At 36.9% G+C, this 20,556-nt stretch overlaps 1 protein-coding gene across 1 annotated transcript; it reads left to right on the top strand.

Moving 5' to 3' along the window:
- The first annotated feature begins 18,771 nt into the window (after nucleotides 1-18,771).
- On the top strand, nucleotides 18,772-19,713 carry LOC149259936 (uncharacterized). Its single transcript, XM_089455824.1, has one exon. It carries the CDS (start codon nucleotides 18,772-18,774, stop codon nucleotides 19,711-19,713), a length of 942 nt encoding a protein of 313 aa, XP_089311950.1.
- Nucleotides 19,714-20,556: the final 843 nt, after the last annotated feature.

Genomic DNA, 20,556 nt, shown 5'->3' with positions numbered 1-20,556 from the left:
CTGCAGGAGCTACAGGCCCATGCATCACAAGCTGGCACGATGTCCACCGACCTTGCTACCATCACTTTAGAAGCTTTCAAGATGTTGCGCACAAAGGTCTCCAATGTGATAGTGCTTCTTGATGGAGCACTGACCACAGAGAATGACACTAACAGGCCCACTGTCAGTGCCCTAAAGGGAGTAGGGTTGAATTTGGCAGTGCTCCCTGGTGAGGCGCTCCACGTATTGTAGGATGGAGTGATCGCAGAGCTGAGGACCCATGAACACTGCACTCTACAGGTGATCAGTGAGCAGAGCATTAATAATGAATAGATGGCCCTACAAAGAGACTCTGCCATCACCGCCGTGACTGAGGTAACGTTGCAAAACAAATGAATAATTCATGTCATAGAGGAGGCATGCTGAATGGTCCTGAAGTTGGCCATTCCTAAGGAAGAACCGGTTGAGGTTCACATCTGCAAGATGGCTACAGGGGTGCGCGAAGCTCACACAGAGATTGTGAGGGTTTAGTTAGAGTTGAACCTACAAATCACCGAATTACATTTGAAGGCCCAACCTTCAACTTTGCTAGAAGTAAAGGAGCAGCATGCAACCGCTGTCACAGAGGCAATAACAGTAGTCGACAATGTAGTAGCAAACTGTACACAACTTTTTGAACATTTGTTCGAGGTCCCGACGAGCTTGTAGGAGGACCCTAATGTACAGTGGCTAGAGATAGTAGCGCACGAACTGCAGTAGTGCTATGATGAGGCAAAAGGCACAGTGCAAACCATCACACTCACACAGAGACTGGCAAAGCTGCAGGAGGCCAAGTAGTTGAAGGAACAAGTACATGCAGCGCAGCACAGGGAGGCAGTGTTGAAGGTGTGACTGAAGCCCTGGCTGGATGAGGCTTACGCAGTCACAACCTCTATTGAAGGAAATCTTGCGACTCTACAAGCAACACAGCAGAAGCTTTAGGCCGGCAGTTCAGGAGCAGTGACCGAGCAGAAGGTTGAAGAAGTAAAGCAGGCAGCCGCACAATGCACTATTGAGGTTGCAGTCATACAAGTTGAGTTGGGAGGTCTTCACGCTAAGATCTTTGCACCCGCAGAGTGACTTGAGGGAGAGTCACGATGTTTGTGTTGGGGACCTGCTGGGAACAGGATCTCCCAAGGATAGTTTTGAGGCTAAAAGCCCATGTTTTGGGTCAAATTTTGTAATAAAGGTGTAAAGTCTCTGCATTTTGTGGTTGCAAAGTGCGAATGTGTCATGAGTCATAAAGGGTTGTCCTCCCTTATTTGGTAAAGTGTAAAGTCAGCTGTAAAGATCTACCCATGTTCCGCGTACCATGGGATTGTATAAAAACAGCTAAGTAAACTCGAAGTAGTCATAAGGTTTTGAAAGTAGAAGACAAGGCTTGGAGTCTTGGTAGATAAGTCTAAGTTTCAGGTCTTAGCATAGGTAGAGGCTCTGCAATTGAGTGCGTAGAGGCCTAGGGTGGAAGTTCGCAGCTGAGTGCATGGACCCCTGCAGTTGTGGGCGCAGGGCAGATAGAGTCTATAATAGTCTGAAGATATCAATAAAGAGAATTATTCTACAAATTATGTGTATCTAATTCTTGTTAGTGCATCTGGTTATATTGCATTTTGGTTCTAATATATAATGTTCATGTGATGCGCAAATGTATGTGACTGTATTAGTTAATCAAACGCAAGTAAGAATATTTGTTTACGCGGTGCTAACTGTGATCATTTAATAAGATAAGTAAGACACTTAAGATAACTTGGGAATCTGCACAATACGTTGTCCTAGTAGCACGAAAGTACCTGAACTGCAGGTTAGGGCTGCGTGAAGATCAATAGTACCCCTTCGCGGAGGTACCAAAGGGTGGAATAAAGTGATAGATTAACAAAGCCCTAGAACTTGGTGACTTGCACGAAAGTAGGAACTAAAGGTATAAACCGACATCACGACCATCTCAGGGTGCGGAAACTTGGTTCCAGCATCCCCCCATACTGCTTTGGGTGAGACTTTAGTCTGCACTCCGCGGGCTGATGCCGAAAGAGCCAATAGTGTAGGGATTTTTTTGCTAACTAACGTTGAACCTAGGTCAAGCCCCATGCAGCCAACAAGCCTCACCTAGTAAAAACATCTTCATCATGTAGACCTGATCTTGCAACTGCTCCAGATTTGTCAAATTGTCCAAGTGCTCTTTTAGTGTGGAAGAGGTCGAGTATTTGGGACACATTGTGGGTCATGAAGGTGTCAAGGTTGATCTCGAAAAGATGCAGGCAACGCAAGATTTTCCCCAGCCAAAACCCTGAAGAGTTTGAGGGGATTCTTGGGTCTCACCCGCTATTATCGCAAATTTGTTCGCAATTATGGTCACATTGCTAGACCCCTCACTAACCTTCTCAAGAAAATTTCATTCCTCTGGACTGATGCAGCACAATAGGCATTTGTGGCTGTCAAACAGGCCATGTGTTCCACTCCAGTATTGGCACTACCCGACTTCACCAAATCTTTTGTGATTGAATGTGATGCTTCAAGTACTAGTATTGGTGTTATCTTAATGCAAGAAGGTCAACCCTTGGCTTTCACCAGCCAACAACTGAGTGGGAAACATCTGGGACAATCTACCTATGAGAAGGAGATGATCACCATCTTACATGCAGTAGATACCTAGCGACCATACTTACTGAGGCAGCGTTTCAAAATCCGCATAGACCATCAAATCCTCAAATATTTTTTGGAGCAATGTCTATCCTCGGCACAACAAAATAAATGGCTGGCCAAAATGTTGGGATATGATTATGAGATAATTTACAAGAAAGGGTGTGAAAATGTAGTAGTGGATGCTTTATCACGCCAATTTGAGGATGAAAACACCCTGCTATCAATCTCTCTTCCCAAACTAGATTGGATTGAAGAAGCCCACAAGGAATGTTTTTCACACCCCTCTCTCTCCCAACTCATTAATAACTTGAGAGAAGATCCTAATTCCTCAGTTGGATACTCTTGGAAGGATGAGATTCTTCACTACAAGGATCGAGTAGTTATATCGCCGACATCCTCCCTCAAAAATCGCATTTTGGTAGAGTTGCACTCATCTCCCACTGCAGGGCATGCAGGATTTCATAAGACTTATGCTCACACTTGTCGTTCTTCATTTTGGACGGGCATGAAAACTGACACTCTTACTTTTATAGCTAAATGTGATGTGTGTCAATGCCACAAAGAAGAAACAGTCAAGTTACCAGGAACCTTACAACCATTGTCAATCCCTGCCTCCGTCTAGACAAATGTTTCTATGGATTTCATTACTAGTCTCCCGAAGTCGGGCAACAAATCTGTCATCATGGTGGTTATGGATATAATTTCTAAATATGCTCATTTTTGCACTCTACCCCACCCATTAAACCCCACTTTGGTGGCTCAATCTTTCATGGACCAGATCTTCAAACTGCATGGCATGCCAACATCCATTGTGTCTGATCATGACCCGACTTTCACCAACAACCATTGGCAAGAAATTTTCAAGCTACAAGGCACCCAACTCAAACTAAGTACTGCCTATCATCCCCAAACTGATGGTCAAACTGAAGCAGTCAACAACTATTTGGAGGTATACCTACGGTGCTTCAATTCAGAAAAGTAACATCAATGGGTACACTGGATACCTTTAGCTGAATGGTGGTATAATACTAACTATCATGAAGCCACCAACATGACTCCATATGAAGCAGTGTATGGCCAACTCCCACCTTCACTTATTTCTTATATCCATGGATTCTCTAAGGTGCAAGTAGTTGATCAACTCCTACAGAACTGTGTTGCCATGATAGCTCATCTCAAAGATAATCTCCATCATGCTCAAAATCGAATGAAGCAATAGAAAGGCCAACATCGTTCAGAGTGCACCTTTCAAGAAGGGGATTAGGTATTCATGTTGCAGCAACCATATAAGCAAACATCGCTTAAAGAAAAGGGTTGCCAAAAATTAGCTCCAAAATTCTACGGACCTTATCAAATACTTCAGCACATTGGAGTAATAGCCTATAAGCTGGCCTTGCCACCAACTTCAAAAATCCATCCAGTCTTCCATGTATCATGCCTCAAGAAAGTGGTGGGGAACAATTGCATAATTCAAACCAGTCTACCCGAATTGGATGAGGAAGGTTCACTCTAGCTCCAACCTGAATAGGTCCTCGATACTCGTGAAAGACATCTGTGTAGCCACACTATCAAGGAAGTCCTCGACAAGTGGAAAGACACCTCTCCAGAAGATATGACCTGGGAACCAGCCACTACTCTTCAACAGTTTCCGCAGCTTCAGCCTTGATGACAAGGCTACTTTTGATGGGGGAGGTCATGTTAGGGTCCAACCCTAACCCCTTTATTTATGTAATAAACCCAATAGGTTTGAGTCATAGTCATAGTTATTTAAAGATTCAATAAAGCCCGTATTAATAATTGTAAGTGGTTGAACCACATTTAAGAAAGGGATCACAGTTAGTTGCAAATGGGCCATAATTAATAAATAAAGTGGTTAACCCATGTTATGCAAAGGACTGCTAGTCGTTAGGTTGTTGAAAGTCATTTAGCTATAAATAGTCATAGTTAGAAGGGAAAGATCATGGAGTCTTATTTTGTAATCGAGCTTTGCTCTACTAGAGGTTGCCCCCTCAAAGAGGCAATTGAACATTGCTTTATTTCTGAATAATAAAATACTTGCTATTTTTCTCATTTTATTCTGTGTTCTAGGTTGTATTTCTTCGCGTATTTGGTATTTTGTAGTTTCTTGCAGGTCAAGAGCATAACAATGTTGCTCTAAGTATATAGTATTATTGTCCCTGGTTAGGGCATTGGTACGCTGCAACAACCCTTAAACACGCATCAAGACAACCTTCTATTATTATGACCTCATCAAGGTAATGCCATCCAAGTGTGGGTTGTTGTTCTGGGCACTTTGCAGCCCCAAAACCCTCCCAAACTACCATGTTTTAAAGTGGTTAGGTTTGCATTCTACCATAGTCCTATGTGTCAACTACAACCCACCCAAAACAAGCCTCACCTTACTTCTTTTGCTACCCCACAAACCTACATTAACTTTTGTTAAGACTCGGCCATCAACCCAACGCATTGGCCCTCTAATAGCACCTCGGATACCCTCAAAAATCCCTAAAACAATCCCAAACTACCTCATTATCCTTGCCTCCTTATTGTGTCCTCAACAGAACCTCTTTCTCCCTTGAGCGATTTCTTATTCACCTTAAACAAGCTCTTGTATTGCTCTTTTGGATGATCAATAGTCCTCCACTTCACCTAACATTTATACACAACATGAGGGCTCCATGAATTCATGAAGGGATATGTATCTTAGACAATTTTACTTCAAGCCTACATGACTTGAATACCAAATAATTATTTGTTAACTTCAAAAATTCATTTCTCCACTTCTAAAACTCGAAATTCGACAATTCTCAAAGTGTTGGATTCTCCTTTCTGGCGTTTATCGTCTCATGCCATCATATGTATAAATGTTCTCCCAGAAATGCCCAAAACACGATTTGGTGCAAAACCACATACTTGGGTTCCATGCCCACAAGTGACCCTTGTGGTGCTTTGTCCTCCAAACCCCAAACCCTAGGGCTTGGAGTACCTCCCAAGGTATACAAATCAATAATATGAACCAAAGCACCTAGATTCTATCAAAGAGATTAAAGTGGACCAAATCAAGTGAGTAGGATCAAAGCAGTGGAGAAAATCTATAAAATCCACATGGCTTAAGCTAAGAATATATAATAGAGAGAACTAGGTTGACATGCTATCAGAATGATATTTAAATTATTGCATTATAATCCAATCCTATTATGTTTTCTCTTTTGATGTAATATTCAACGGATCTTGTATAGTCTTCACAAGTTAAGCTTGTAATTTCCCATTGATAAATATGATATATGAGGTGTGTTATGGGGTTTAATTCTTCATCTTTGTGCATGAAATGATTATGGGTTAGATGCCCTTTTTAAAACAGTATGTTGTTATGTTTCGATGCATTGTCTGATATTTAATTCTGTGAATGCTTTAGTTTGAATATATAGAAATATTTGAATAAATGTGCAAATTTTGTGTAATTATTTCAATAATGAACAAATTGTGTGATAGTTCATCCTTGATACTATCTATCAGTCCCCATTACCTTTAGGAGTCTCAGCACGCCTCGGGTGACACATTTATCCTTTGTGGAGGAATAAAAATTCCAATGTTGCACTAGACTATGGTCGAACTATTTATTGGCAATCAGAGGTTGGACACTAGGTCTACTTGATAAAATTATTCCGCAACACTATGCCATTTTAAAAACGGGTCCATCACTGAAAACTACTATCAAGGATATCATCAATTTTCTTAGGGATTTTATGCAATTTCATTTTTTTATGGATTATTTAGTTCTTGTTGTGTCTTAATTTTTAAATACATGGTATTACTTTCACTACTTATTTTATCTCATTTCTATTGTTTAATTCTCCATTGTTTCCTTTTTTGAATCATACTTCCTAATGCATACAATTGTTGGCTTGAGGGGCTCAGACCAAGGTTCATAGTTAGCTGCACTAACCAACAAAACCCTTTATCACCGACCCTTTCAGCAAGGATTTACTTCCATAAGCCACAGTCTCACCTAAGGCGATATTAGGGGATGTTGGAACCATGTTTCTACATCCAAAAGGATATGGAGTTTGGATCTTGACTTAGAATTACTTACTGATCTAATACTGTGCTACACGATCTTACCTAATATTATATTGAACCTGATCTATTCACACAAAAATTCTACTCACAAATCCAAAACTATATCTATTATGTATAAATAAATGAATCTTAACTATAATGAACTATAACAGTATTCACATATCAATAATGATCTTATCTTTCCTTCCGCATCACAAAAGTAAATAATAATTGCATAAAATAAAGCACAACATGTAAGTACATAGATATGCCTTCAAAATATTCTTTATTATCTTTAGATCTTCACAATTACAATCCTTCTGATCCTGCGCACACAGTTGCAGGGGCCTACACACACAACTACAGACTTACCAAGGTCTCCGTGCACACAACTGCAAGAGCCTCCCCCTTCGCTCCAACAGCGAAAGCTAATTACAGACCCAGAAACATAAAAACATATCAATCAATGATTTAATGATCTTTCACTTACTAAGACAACCCTTTATATATATTTTTCTCTTACAATACCATGGTTTGCAAACCATGGGTGGAATTCAAAACATACAAATTAATCCCATCCTTTTACAAAATAAGGGGCTTTGACCCGCCTTAAAGACCCTATGACCCCTAAAACTCTGCGTGAAGTGCTCTCCGCTCCTCAAAATGCGGATTCTTTGAAAACTTTGACAAAAATTTGACCTAAGGGGACCTTACCCAACAACAATATGGAGTTCAAGTAATATGAAAAGTGAGATAGAGAATACCTATATTTGCATCAATAGGTTGAATTGGATAATCTTCTTCTTGTTATTGTTCTCTCTATATTGCTCACCTTTTCCTCGTTTTTCTCTAGAAATTTCTTAGGCTTCCTCTTAGTTTGGAACTTGGGCCCATTTTTGTGAATGAATCCTCCAATTTACCATGTTTTTTCTCACTCTCTATGTAATTTTTGTCTTTTGTGTTATTTTTTTATGCAAGAACATTTGGATGTGTTTTGTTTTTTTTACGCTGGCAGAAGGAGCTCGATCAAGCTACTAGCCCCGTAACAATCTCAATTAATACCATTAATGTTTGGTTTTTGGCATTGGTCAGGGTTTTATAATTATAAGCTCGATCAAGCATTTTAAGTGCCCAATCGAGCTATTGAGGGCCTAAAAAATAGAGTTTTAGCTTTCCTTCTATAGATTTCTCCACAACACCATCTTGTAGCATGGAGAACTTAAGTCAATATTTGTCCTTAGGTGGAAGAGTTAATATTGTTGGATTCATGAAGGAATCCTCTATCTAATGGCATATGAGTTTGAAATTTTCAAATCCATTCGATATTTTTCAGGTAATTTCTTGTCAACCTTATGCTTACAATTTTTTTGGACAATTTCAAAGGGGCTAAATGAAAAATAAATAACATAAAATATACAAAATGAAAAAATGAAAAAAAAAAATTGCATTGTCTTCATTTATGAGTCCTCTTCAAAAGGGTACTCTTGGTTTTTGAATTTATTTAAATAGTAGAAAAAATCAAGCACAAACATGTGATTGAAAAATGTAATTCAAATATTAATTCACCAACTTCAAAAAATAATAAAAAATAAAATTTTGCATAAAAAGAATAAAGTTTTGGTATGCATAATTTAGTACTTCATGTGTGTGTGTGTGTGTGTGTGTGTGTGTGTGTGTGTGTGTGTGTGTGTGTGTGTGTGTGTGTGTGCAGATTTATCCACGACACCATCTTGTAGCATGGAGAACTTAAGGCAATATTTGTCCTTAGGTGGCAGAGTTAATATTGTTGGATTCGTGAACGAATCCTCTATCCAATGGCATATGAGATTGAAATTTTCAAATCCATTTGATATCTTTCGGGTAATTTCTTGTCAAACTTATGCTTACAATTTTTTTGGACAATTTCAAAGGGGCTAAATGAAAAATTAATAACATAAAATATACAAAATGAAAAAATTTCAAAAAAATACATCGTCTTCATTTACGAGTCCTCTTCAAAAGGATAATCTTAGTTTTTGAATTTATTTAAATAGTAGAAAAAAATCATGCACGAACACATGTGTTTGACAAATGTAATTCAAATATTAATTCACCAACTTCAAAAAATTAAAAAATATATATAATTTTGTATAAAAAAATAAAGTTTTGGTATACATAATTTAGTACTTCGTGTGTATGTGTGTGTGTGTAGACACACACACGAAGTACTAAACTAAGTTATTTTGCACAAACACATGCATACATGTTAAGTTGTGCCAAAAATTATAAGGACAAGAATTTAATTTAATTGAAAAATTGACAGATTATATGACACTGATATTTTTTGAAAATAAATATCATTAGGATAACAACATAATTCTTCACAATTTTATTTTTTACTCCAAATCAAAGTTCACAAAGCTTATATGAATTTTGAGGGCTTCATATCCATAAAAGAGTAAAATTTTGAAATTTCATTGCCACATTTGGCCCAAAAGTGTAAACCATCTTCATGCACCCACCCTAGTAACGTCATTAATAATATTAACAATGTTATATCAAATTTAACAACATTTGACCATGGTTAAGGAATTATTCATGGTTGGCCATGGTGGAACTCTTGATTGTGATTGGCCATGTTGTCTGAAGTTAACTATGCTAGATAATGGTTGTTTATATAAAACCATGTTTTCTTATGGTTGGTTATGTTGTTCCATTGTTGAACATGGTTGACGTCACATTGACACCATTTTTAGTTCATCAAAAACGACGTCGCAATGTGTTGAACAACCAACGATGTCACAATATGTCGAACAACCAATGATGTCATAGTGTGATGAATAATAAATGTTGTCGCAATATGAAAAAAACAAAATAATAATAATAATAATAATAATAAAATTAGTTAATTAATTAAAAATAAATAAATAAATAAATAGAACTATGGCAATGTGATAAATAATATCCAACATCGTAATGTGACAAATAATAAATGCCATTGCAATTTGTCAAACCATGGATAATGTCACAACGTGATGAATAATAAACATCATCTGAATGTGTGGAATAACAAATTCCAGCATCATCCATGGTTGACCCTCTTCAACCATTGTCAACCATCATCAACCATATTGAACAATGGTCAACCTTAGTCAACCATATGTTGGCCATATTCAACCATACTCATCCTTAGTTAGGAATAGTTAACCATTGTACAACATCGACATCTTGGGAAACCTTGGTCAACTAAGGCCAAACATCATGAAACCATTTTTAATAATTGTCCATGTGATCAACATGGGTAATAGTGTTAAACCATCGAAAACATGATTGAAAATGGCAAGCCATAGTCGACATTGATATAATGGTCAGCCATGGTACCACAGTCATCTGTAGGTAAACATTGACAACCTTCATCAACAATGTGTACATACATAGCCAGCCATATGTTGACCATAGTCAATCATGTTTGAAAAAACTCAATTTTGGTCAAATGTGGTCAAATAAACTCAAGCATGATCATTCATTTCCACCCATGTTCTACCATAGACAACCTTAGTTAGCCATAGTGAACTATAGTCAACCATATTCAACCATGGTTAAGCATAGTTAACCATGGTCGTATTTGGTCAACCATTATCAACCTTGAAAAACCCATGTTCTTCCCACTCCTCATGGCCATCCATGGTCATCCATGGTCAACCATGGTTAACCAAGGTCACCATGATTGAACATGGTCAATCATGGCCATCTATTATCAACATGGGAAACCATAATCTATCATAAGAAACTATGGTCAACTATCTCCAAATTTGTCAAACCATGTTCACCCATGGTCAACATGGTTAAATCATGGGCATCATGCCTAACTAGAGTTAGCCATGGTCAACCATTGTTAACAATGATCAAACATGGAAAACCATGGTCAACTGTGATCAACCATTATTAATCATAATATATCTTAGTCTAACAGAGTTTGACGTAAGCTAACATGGTTATGTATATACATCCATTGTTTACCATAATGAACTTCATACAATATGGTCAACCATTTTTAATTCATTAAACATGGTCAAACATTTTCAAAAGTTTATTGTTGTTCATCACATTACAATGACATTTTCTTTCCTCAATTAAGAAGTTTATTATTCATCACATTGCGACATCATTTGTTGTTCTTCACATTGTGACATCAGTTTATTGTTCAACACATTGCAGCATAATTTGTTGTTTGTTGCATTTACTACATTTGTTGTTCAACACAATTGACAATGTAATGAGATGAACAAATGATGCCGCAATGTGAAAAACAAAAATAATTGTAATGTGTTCATTATTCATCAAAATGAACAAATTATTGACATTGTTAATGAACACACATAGGTGTCAATGAAAAATGAACACATTTATGAACATGATCATCCAAATTAGGTAAGTCAAATTTTGACAACGTTTGACCATGGTTAATGAATTTCCATGATTAACCATTTTGTCTGAAGTTAACTATGCTAGATAATGGTTATTTATACATACTCATGTTTTCTTTTTCCATTGTTGAACATGGTTGATGTCACATTGATGTTATTTCTTGTTCGTCACATGATGTCTCAATGTGTTGAACAACTAATGATGTCCTAATTTGATGAAAAAAATGATATCACAATGTGATGACTAATAATTGTCGTTGCAATGTGACAAACAACAAATTTCATCATAATCTGATGAGCAACAAATGTTGTCAGAATGTGGCAAACAACAATTGTTGTCACAATGTGATGAATAATATCCGTCGTTGGAATGTGATGAACAATAAATGTCATTACAATGTATCAAACTATGAACAATATCACAACGCAACAAACAATGTCACACTATTATGAACAATATCACAATGCAACAAATAATGTCACACTGTTATGAACAGTATGACAATGCAACAAATAATGTGACATTGTTATGAACAATATCACAATGCAACAAACAATGCCACATTGTAATGAACAATATCGCAATGGAACAAACAATGCCACATTGTAATGATTAATAAACATGGTCACAAAGTGTGGAATAAAAAATGCCATCATCAACCATTATCAACCATGGTTGACCCTCTTCAACCATCGTCAACCATAGTTAATGATGACTAACCTTAGTCAACCATATGTTGACTATAGTCAACAATATTCAACCAAGTATTGACCATAGTCAACCATGGTACAACGTATACATCTTGGGAAACCATGGTCAATTATGATCAAACATGGTTAAACCATTTTTAATAATTATTTATGTGATTAGTATGATTGATAACGTTCAACCATGGGCAAGAAGGTTGAACATGTTCAACCATAGTCAACATTGGCATCATGGTCAACCACAATTAAAAAAAACATTTATAGGTAAACACTAACAACCTTGATCAACCATGTACAGTCATAGTCAGCCACATGTTGACTATAGTCAACCATGTTTGACCAAGCTCAATTATAGTCAAACATGATCAAACAATCCTAGGAATGGTTATGCATGGTATAACATTGTCACTCATTGTCACCCATTTTCTACCATAGACAACCTTAGTTAGCCATAGTCAACCATGGTAACCTATATTCAACCATGACTAACCATGGTCATCTTTGGTCAAACATAGTCAACCCTAAACAACTTATGCTCTTCCCACTCATGGCTAACCATGGTCAATCATGGTTGTCGTGATTGAATGTGATCAACCATGGCCATTGATTATCAACATGGGAAACCATAATCTATCAAAAGAAACTATGGTCAACCATCTCCAAATTTTCCAAACCATGATCAAACATGGATAACCATGGTCAACTATGATCAGCCATTGTTAATCATAATCTATCTTAGTCAAGCATCGTTTAATGTGCACAAGCATGGTCATCCATAGTCAACTATATGTTGAATATAATAAACCCTTGTTAACCATGTCTTGAATAGATCTAATTATAGCCAATCATAGTCAACTATTGTGTTCTAATCTTCCCCACTAACACAGACCATCAACTAGCATAAGCACATTAGTAACATCAATCATGGTCAACATTAATGTAATATTATTCTAACCATGTAACAGTGATCAACCATGGTCAACAATGGTAAACAAAGGTCAACCATAATATTTTATCTTAATACTTGGTCATTGGGTCAATCATGGTAATCATTATAAATCATGATCAATTGAGATCAACCATAGTCTACCTTGACCAATAATGGTTAACCATCTTCAAGCATGGTCAACTTCGTTAATCATGCTCACCCCTATCAACCCACTTCAACCATTAATGCAACCATTTTTGTAACATGAATGTAACATCAACCATTGTCAACCATGGTTGATAATGGTCAACCATGGTCAATATTAATGTAACATTGAGGTAACAATGTATTAATGGTCAACATTAATGTAATATTGTTAGATCTATATAATATTACTACCTTGTTACATTAATGGTTGACCATGGTCGACCTTGGTCAACCCTCAATTAACCCTCTTCGACCTTGGTCAACCTCATCAACCATTTTCAACCATGGTCAGCCTCCTCAACCATGGTCAATGAATAAACCCCAAATAGTCAGCAATCAACTAGCACAACCACATTAGTAAATGTCATTGATATACACTCATTGTTGGCATTTTCTACCTTTTATACACCAATTGGTGTATGAAAATAATGTTGATCATCATATATCAACCAAATTTACTAATATAGTTGTGCTAATAAATATCAAAATAATTTTAAAAATATTATTACCAAATATATGAGTATTATGAAGAAATATATATTAACAAGTTCTATAAAATTATAGTAACACTACAGAATAATAATGATAAATTTTTCCCACCAAGCGAACAGTAATAGCGATGAAGTTTTTCCATCATGTTAATTTTTCTTGTGCAATTTTCATACAAATTAACCATAACTATCAATTTTTTTCTTGAAATTTATATAAATAATAAATTAATTTTTGTAATATTATTATAAATAATGTTATAATTATAATTTCATATATATATATATATATATATATATATATATATATATATATATATTGCACCAAGAGGTGCCCTCCAACTCTATATTCAAAAGAATTTGTAATGTAAACATAAACATTTTGACTCAATCAAATAAAAATAAAACAAAATTAATAATTTACTGTTGCCATTTTTTTGGGCTCTAGGTTTTGATAATCCATGGTTTTTCCCATAATATTTATTATGATTATTCTCATTTAAAGGCTTGAATAAATCCAATATGGAATGTAAGAGTACCATCTTAGATCCATCTTAAGTCCAGACTTGATCGCTCTTGACACTTGGTAGATCTTGATTTAAGATAGATCTAAACTTATTTAATATTTAATATATAATGACTCATTTTATTTTATTATATTTATTATTATGATTCTTGTGACAAGAGACACTCTATAGCCAGTATGAGGGAGATGTTAACACATAACATTACATTTAAAAATAATAAAATAATATTTACATTAATAAATTTTAAAAAATTCCTATAACAACAAAAGTAAATGTCAGTTATAAATAAAATACTTCAGTTTCCACCTTAATTTCTATGCTTAACTTTGGTTCTCATCTTCTGGTGGCGTAAGAAATTTCTTCTCTTAATGTTCCTGTGGATGAGGAAGCTTTAGACTGTGAAAATTATTTTTTGGAGAATGGTTTGGTTTGCAAGTTTAATGGGTTTTGGCTGCGGTTGGTTGATCTACATAAATTGATCTCTGAGACATGGAAGCCCCTTCTAAAGGATGAGCTAAATATTTACCCTATGGAATGTGTTTTCTATATTGTGGTTTTTGAAAAGATTGAAGACAAGAAGGCTATTTGTGAAGTTGGGTCATCGTTTTGGGGGCGCATTGTCCTCTACACGCAACATTTGTCTCCCAGTTTTGATTCAGTAATGACATCAATTTATTCAACACCAGTTTGGGTAAGACTATTGAATCTTCCCTTGCATTTTGGAATCACATGTCTCTTTCCTCCATTGCGAATGCACTGGGAAAATTCAATCGTAGTTGTCCTAATATATATATATATATATATATATATATATATATATATATATATATATATATAATTTAAGCTGTGGTTCACGGTCACTGAGTGGCCGCTACATCCACGGGAAAATATCGGGGCAGATCCACCTGAAGGGATCTACCCGTCGGCCAATCTTAACAGGCCTAACCCCGAGGGCGTCGAGGAGATTTGACCCTGTGACCTCCCAAATTGGGAAAGTGCTTTAGCAACCGGAACTCGACCATTTGAGCTATCCCTTGGGGCTTCTAATATATATATATATATATATATATATATATATATATATAGAATAAAATAACAAAAATTAAATTAAATTAAATTAAAAATAAAAAAATAATTAATTAGTTAATCAAATAAATAAATAAATAATCAAGACTACTTATGCCCATATTGGTGTGGAGTTGGACTTCAAAAAGGGTTTTCCTATAGAAATTAATTTGATGGCTCCAAACTATGTTTGGGTACAAAATTTCGACTATGAGAATATCGCATTTCTATGTAGAGCAAGTTATGAAATGGGGCATGTAATTAAAAATTGCCCCAAGCATCCTCAGAATAGAAAAGATTAGAAAAAACCTTGAAGGCCCAAATGGTGGGAAGGTGCACAAGGTGACCACTATACGATATACAAATAAGAAGAGATTCAAGAAAAAACTAAGCATAACACAAGAAGGAAGTAGATTCAGTCAAAAAAACCATAGCCACAACAACAGAATCTGAGCAGGAAAATTCACTTGCCAATGTGGATCCTCATGTTTCCATAAAAGATTCCCCAGATGCAGTAGAAAAACAACAAACCGTTGTGGAAAATGGATTACCTCAAGAAATCACAAGGAATCTTAATGAAAAGGAAACTTCTTAGACAGATCAGGTGGATAAGGAAGATTTCAAGAAAAGTACCGTGCAGTTGCAGAAAAATGATTTGTCAGAATTTGCAGAAAATGTAGGTTGGATTCAAGTTGGGAAGAAAGTAAAAAGTTTTTCTCCAAGGAAAATAAGAAGTCACTCTAGATCAAAATAAAAATATAAGTTAAAAATGGAATGTAAATGTGTTTTTATTTAGGGGGTTTTTTGGAAATATTTAGTTGGAAGGGGACTAAAATATGTGTCATGGGGAAATTTTTTGAGAGTTTGGATTGAGCCTCTATGCTCAATCTCAAACCCGCAAGGAAGATTGGAATATGTAAAGGTCTTATTCTTGTAATCAGTATTTTTTTAAAACAAATATCTACCCATTTTGTTTGAAAAAAATATGTAATTGACAAATGACATGTAAAAATAATATTATTGATATTACATGATGTGTAATTCATTTTATGTTTAGTTGACATGTAACATATATATATATATGAATGACAAAAAAATGTTTGCTTTGATAACATGTGACATAATATTATATCAATTTTATATAGAGAAAATCAAACTTGTTAGATTATACAAAACAAAACAAATTAAAAAATTCTCATAATTAGACATTTTATTAGTGTGTTGTTGAAAATAAGCATAGATTAATTCCAGGTCTACCAAGATCCAAGAGGAATCAAAGCTCTTGAAAAGAAAACTTTTCCTCAAATTTTAAACTCAAAAAGAGGAGAGAGTTTTGCATCTTGAGAGATTTGATCAGATCCATCTAGGTGCTTGGCAGATCCAAAGTTAAGATGGATCTATTTTGGTTGTTATCTTATACAGTATAAAGACACGAGCATGTATTATTGTATTTCTATTTGTATTGTTTTTTCAACAACTTTTTTGCAAAATTACAAAAACAATAAAAATGTTATTATATTAATTTTTAAATAATTTGCACTCAAAAAGATGTTTGCATCTTAATATATTTGATCAATATTGGCACTTGATAGATCGAGAGTTAAGATGGATCTGTGTTAGTATATTTACAACATAATATTTTTAATTTTTATTATTGTGTCAAGAAGCTCTCTAGAGCCTAGTATGAGGGAGATGTTGTGTTACATGTAAAAATAATAAAATAATACTTACAATAAACACTTAAACAAATAGTAATAACCAAAAAAAAAAAATCAATGTCGGTCATATATAAAATACTAAATTTCCATCTTAATTTTACATCAACTTTATACAGAGATAATGTAATTGAAAGTAAAGAAAAAAATACTTAACTTTTTAGTATTAAAGAAATGTGTAATTACTTCACTACTTAATAAATAGTTGACATATAACATTTAAGATTTCCTGATAAGATCTTGGCTGAAGCGCGCTCTGCAGATGCGATCTGAAATCGCCTCGGCTCTCCATTCTGAAACCCCTGCTTCACGTAACTCTCAACCTTCAATCTAAGGCGCCCTGACTGAAGGTTCTCCAATGACTGCGCCCCCAGGAGGGGCGGGATCCTCCCCCCCTCCATACATCGGCTCATCCTCTGACAACTCAAGGAAAAAACATAAAGATCCTCTGCACAAACCAGCAAGCCTCCCAGAAACAGATCAAGGACCAGATCCGGCTACCAATGAAGAAGAAACTGCTGCTACATGCGATGATACTGGCAAAGACAGTGGCGGGAATAAGAAAGCTCCTAAGACACAACCAAAGGCGACTTCAGCCACATGCATACCAAAAAAGGCTGAAAGAATCAAAGTCGATCTACCCAGCCAACGAATCAATGGTGAAATTCAATTTATGAGGGACCATGCACTCATCGGCAAGTTCCTCGGATTCTGGCCTACTGAAAAGGCCCTGCATGGCTGGATCGCTTCAAAATGGAAGCCTAAGGGACAAGTCACTTTGCAGCTTGGCCCCAAAGGCTTCTTCACGACAATCTTTAACTGTCTGGAGGACAAATCATGAATATTTGAAGGAGGTCCGTATTTCTTTAATTCTTCTGGACTGTACTTAAGAGAATGGAAAGAAAGATTTGATCCAGACAAGGAGGATTTCAGCTGGGCTCCTGTCTGGATACGAATGTATTCCCTCCCTACAGAATATTGGGAGGAAACTCTAAGGGACATAGGCAACAGCCTGGGGACCTTCATCAAAGCTTCTGAGGAAACTAAAACTCGCAGATACACTTATTACGCCCGCATCTGTGTCCAAATGCACCTTTCCAAAGATCTAGCAGACTCGGTAAGTCTTTTCCATGACAACTTTGAGTGGATTCAATCTTTAGATTATGAGCACATTCCTTTTCGTTGCAGAAAGTGCCATGAGCATGGCCATCTCTTCAGGGATTTTCCCCTCAATCCTCAACCCAAACCCCCTGTCAATGATCTTAGCACAGACTCAGAAGGCTTCATCAAAATCCCTAATCGTCGCCGTCATGCAAAGAAATCTACCCCAGCTCCTGATAGCTCCAAAAAGCTAGACTCCCTGAACAGATTTGCAATTCTCACCCCTCGTGATCCTTCTGAGAATCCTCCAGCTTCATCCTTGGATAACCCTGAACTTCCTTCTCCCTCCCGGATCCTCAAGCTTCCTCATCCATCAGCTAACTCAGATCCTTCAAGCCTTCCCATCTCCCCTGCTCACAAGAAATCAGAACCAGAGAATGCAGTGCAATCTTCTTCAATGGATCTGGAAGCAGCTCTAATCCTCAGCACTCAGGACAATACTCTCAGGGAAGAACAAAACATGCCCTCAAAAATGGATGAAGATCCAGAGAGTATCAGCTTAGAAGGTTTAGACATACTCAAGCTGGAGACAGCCTGCAAACAAAAAGAGTACAACTCAATCCCTCCATGGGAAATCGAAAGGCTAGAAGGAGTTCTCAGCAAAGCGCATCACAACAAATGCTTAGGAATACAAGCAGGAAGCCCATGGGATGGAAAGAAAATCCTAAAAGAAACAAAAAAAAGAGGGCACAAAACGGACCTGCAGAGGACCATCATACTAGGAGAATTGCTCATGGAATCTGGGAGATTTCCTAAGCTGACAAAATTCTATAAATCTCAACCCCATAGTTCCTCATGAAGCTCCTTTCCTAGAATGTAAGAGGATTGAACAGTGCTTCCAAACATAGAATGTTAAAAAATGTGATACAGCAAGAAAAGCCCACCATAGTTTTTCTTCAAGAAACAAAAAGCAACAGTACCATCTTAGAAAAGATTCTGAGAAAGATCTGGGCAGGCTGCAGCTCAGTCACTGTGGATGCCTCAGGCGCCTCGGGGGGACTAGCGATCATTTGGAACCCACAACTTCTCACTCTTCAAGACTTCCACGCTTCTCATTTCTTTATCCAAGCTACTTTTCATCTCACAGGAACAGACATTCACGGTCATCTTTCAAATGTCTACTTTCCGCAACAATTAAATCAGAAACTGGCACTTCTGGATACTCTCACGATTCTGAATTCAAACAGACAATTTCCGCTTTGGATTGGAGGGGGCGATTTCAACATCATCAGAGCCCTGGAAGAAAAAAGTGGTGGCAGAGCGAAATTAGAAGGGGACAGTATTGGCTTTCGTAATTATATTCAAAATAACCATCTTATGGACATTCACACCTCAAATGGAGTCTACACTTGGTCCAATAAACGCAGTGGATCTCAGCACATCGCCTCAAGACTGGATCGCTTTCTTATTTCGGACAATGCCATACACCTTGGAGGGGATTTTCACGCCTCTATTGTGCCTCAAGGAGGATCCGATCACTGGCCCATTATGCTGCAATGGGCACGCCCAGGCACAAAAAGTAACAGACCCTTTCGATTTGAGGCGTTTTGGTTCACCAACCCCAATTTCAAAACAGTGGTTAAGGAGGCCTGGAAAACCTTCAAACCCTCTGAAGGAACCAAAATGTTCCAATTTCAACAGAAATTGAAAAGTCTCAAACAGGTTCTCAAAAATTGGAATCATACCCAATTCGGCAATATATTTGAGCAGCGAAAAAAATTGGAGCAACAAATGTGCACTTTACAACTGAAGATTATTATGGAGGGGCGAACAGAAGACAGAGCGCACTAGGAGCAGATCCTTTGGACTAAAATCAAGACACGCAAACAGCAGGAAGAAACTCTGTGGCGACAGAAATCTCACATTCGCTGGCTAAAGTAGGGGGAGAAAAACACGAAGTTTTTCCACAGATCCACAATCCAAAGGAGGATGCACAATAATATAGCATTCATCAACAACAGGCAGGGGGGAAAATTAGAAAAGCATGAAGAAATGGAAAAGGAATTCCAAGAACACTTTCAAGAAATCCTTAAGGAACAACCAGAAAGCAGAGATCAGGCTATTAAAAAAATTACACAGCTCATCCCTAAAATAATTACGGAAGACCACAACAAACAGCTGCTTCAACCCATCTCAATGAAAGAAGTGGAAGAGGCTATGGCTCAAATCAAAGATGGTAAAGCACCAGGTCCTGACGGGTTCACAACAAATTTTTTTCATGAATTTTGGGAGCTGGTTAGCACAGAAGTTTGGGAATTAGTGGAGGAATCACGGATAATGCATTGGATTCTCCCTTCGCTTAACTCCACCTTCTTAGCGTTAATTCCCAAAGGGGCTGAGTCAAACACGCCCGACAAATACAGGCCTATTGCACTATGTAACGTCATCTACAAACTTATTTCCAAAGTCTTGGCCAACAGGCTCAAACCCCTTCTCCCTCTCCTCATCTCGCCGGAGCAGACAGGCTATGTAGAGGGGAGACAAATAATGGACGGCATAATTCTCTCAAACGAAGTGATTCATTCACTAAAGCTTCTAAAAAAGCCAGGTATGATTCTGAAGCTTGATCTTTCAAAAGCATTTGATAAACTCAGTTGGTCTTATATACAACAGATGTTACTGGCGTTTGGCTTT

This window comes from Pinus tabuliformis, chromosome 6 (assembly GCF_031772625.1).
Source record: "Pinus tabuliformis cultivar Carrire ecotype Pingquan chromosome 6, CPIR1, whole genome shotgun sequence".
In the NCBI taxonomy this organism is placed as follows: Eukaryota; Viridiplantae; Streptophyta; class Pinopsida; order Pinales; family Pinaceae; genus Pinus; species Pinus tabuliformis.
The sequence above is the reverse complement of the archived record's forward strand: the minus strand, read 5'-3'. Positions and strand labels throughout refer to the sequence as shown.

Coding starts and splice junctions, on each gene's coding strand:
- LOC149259936 (XM_089455824.1), top strand. CDS start 18,772: ATGTTAAAAAATGTGATACAGCAAGAAAAGCCCACCATAGTTTTTCTT.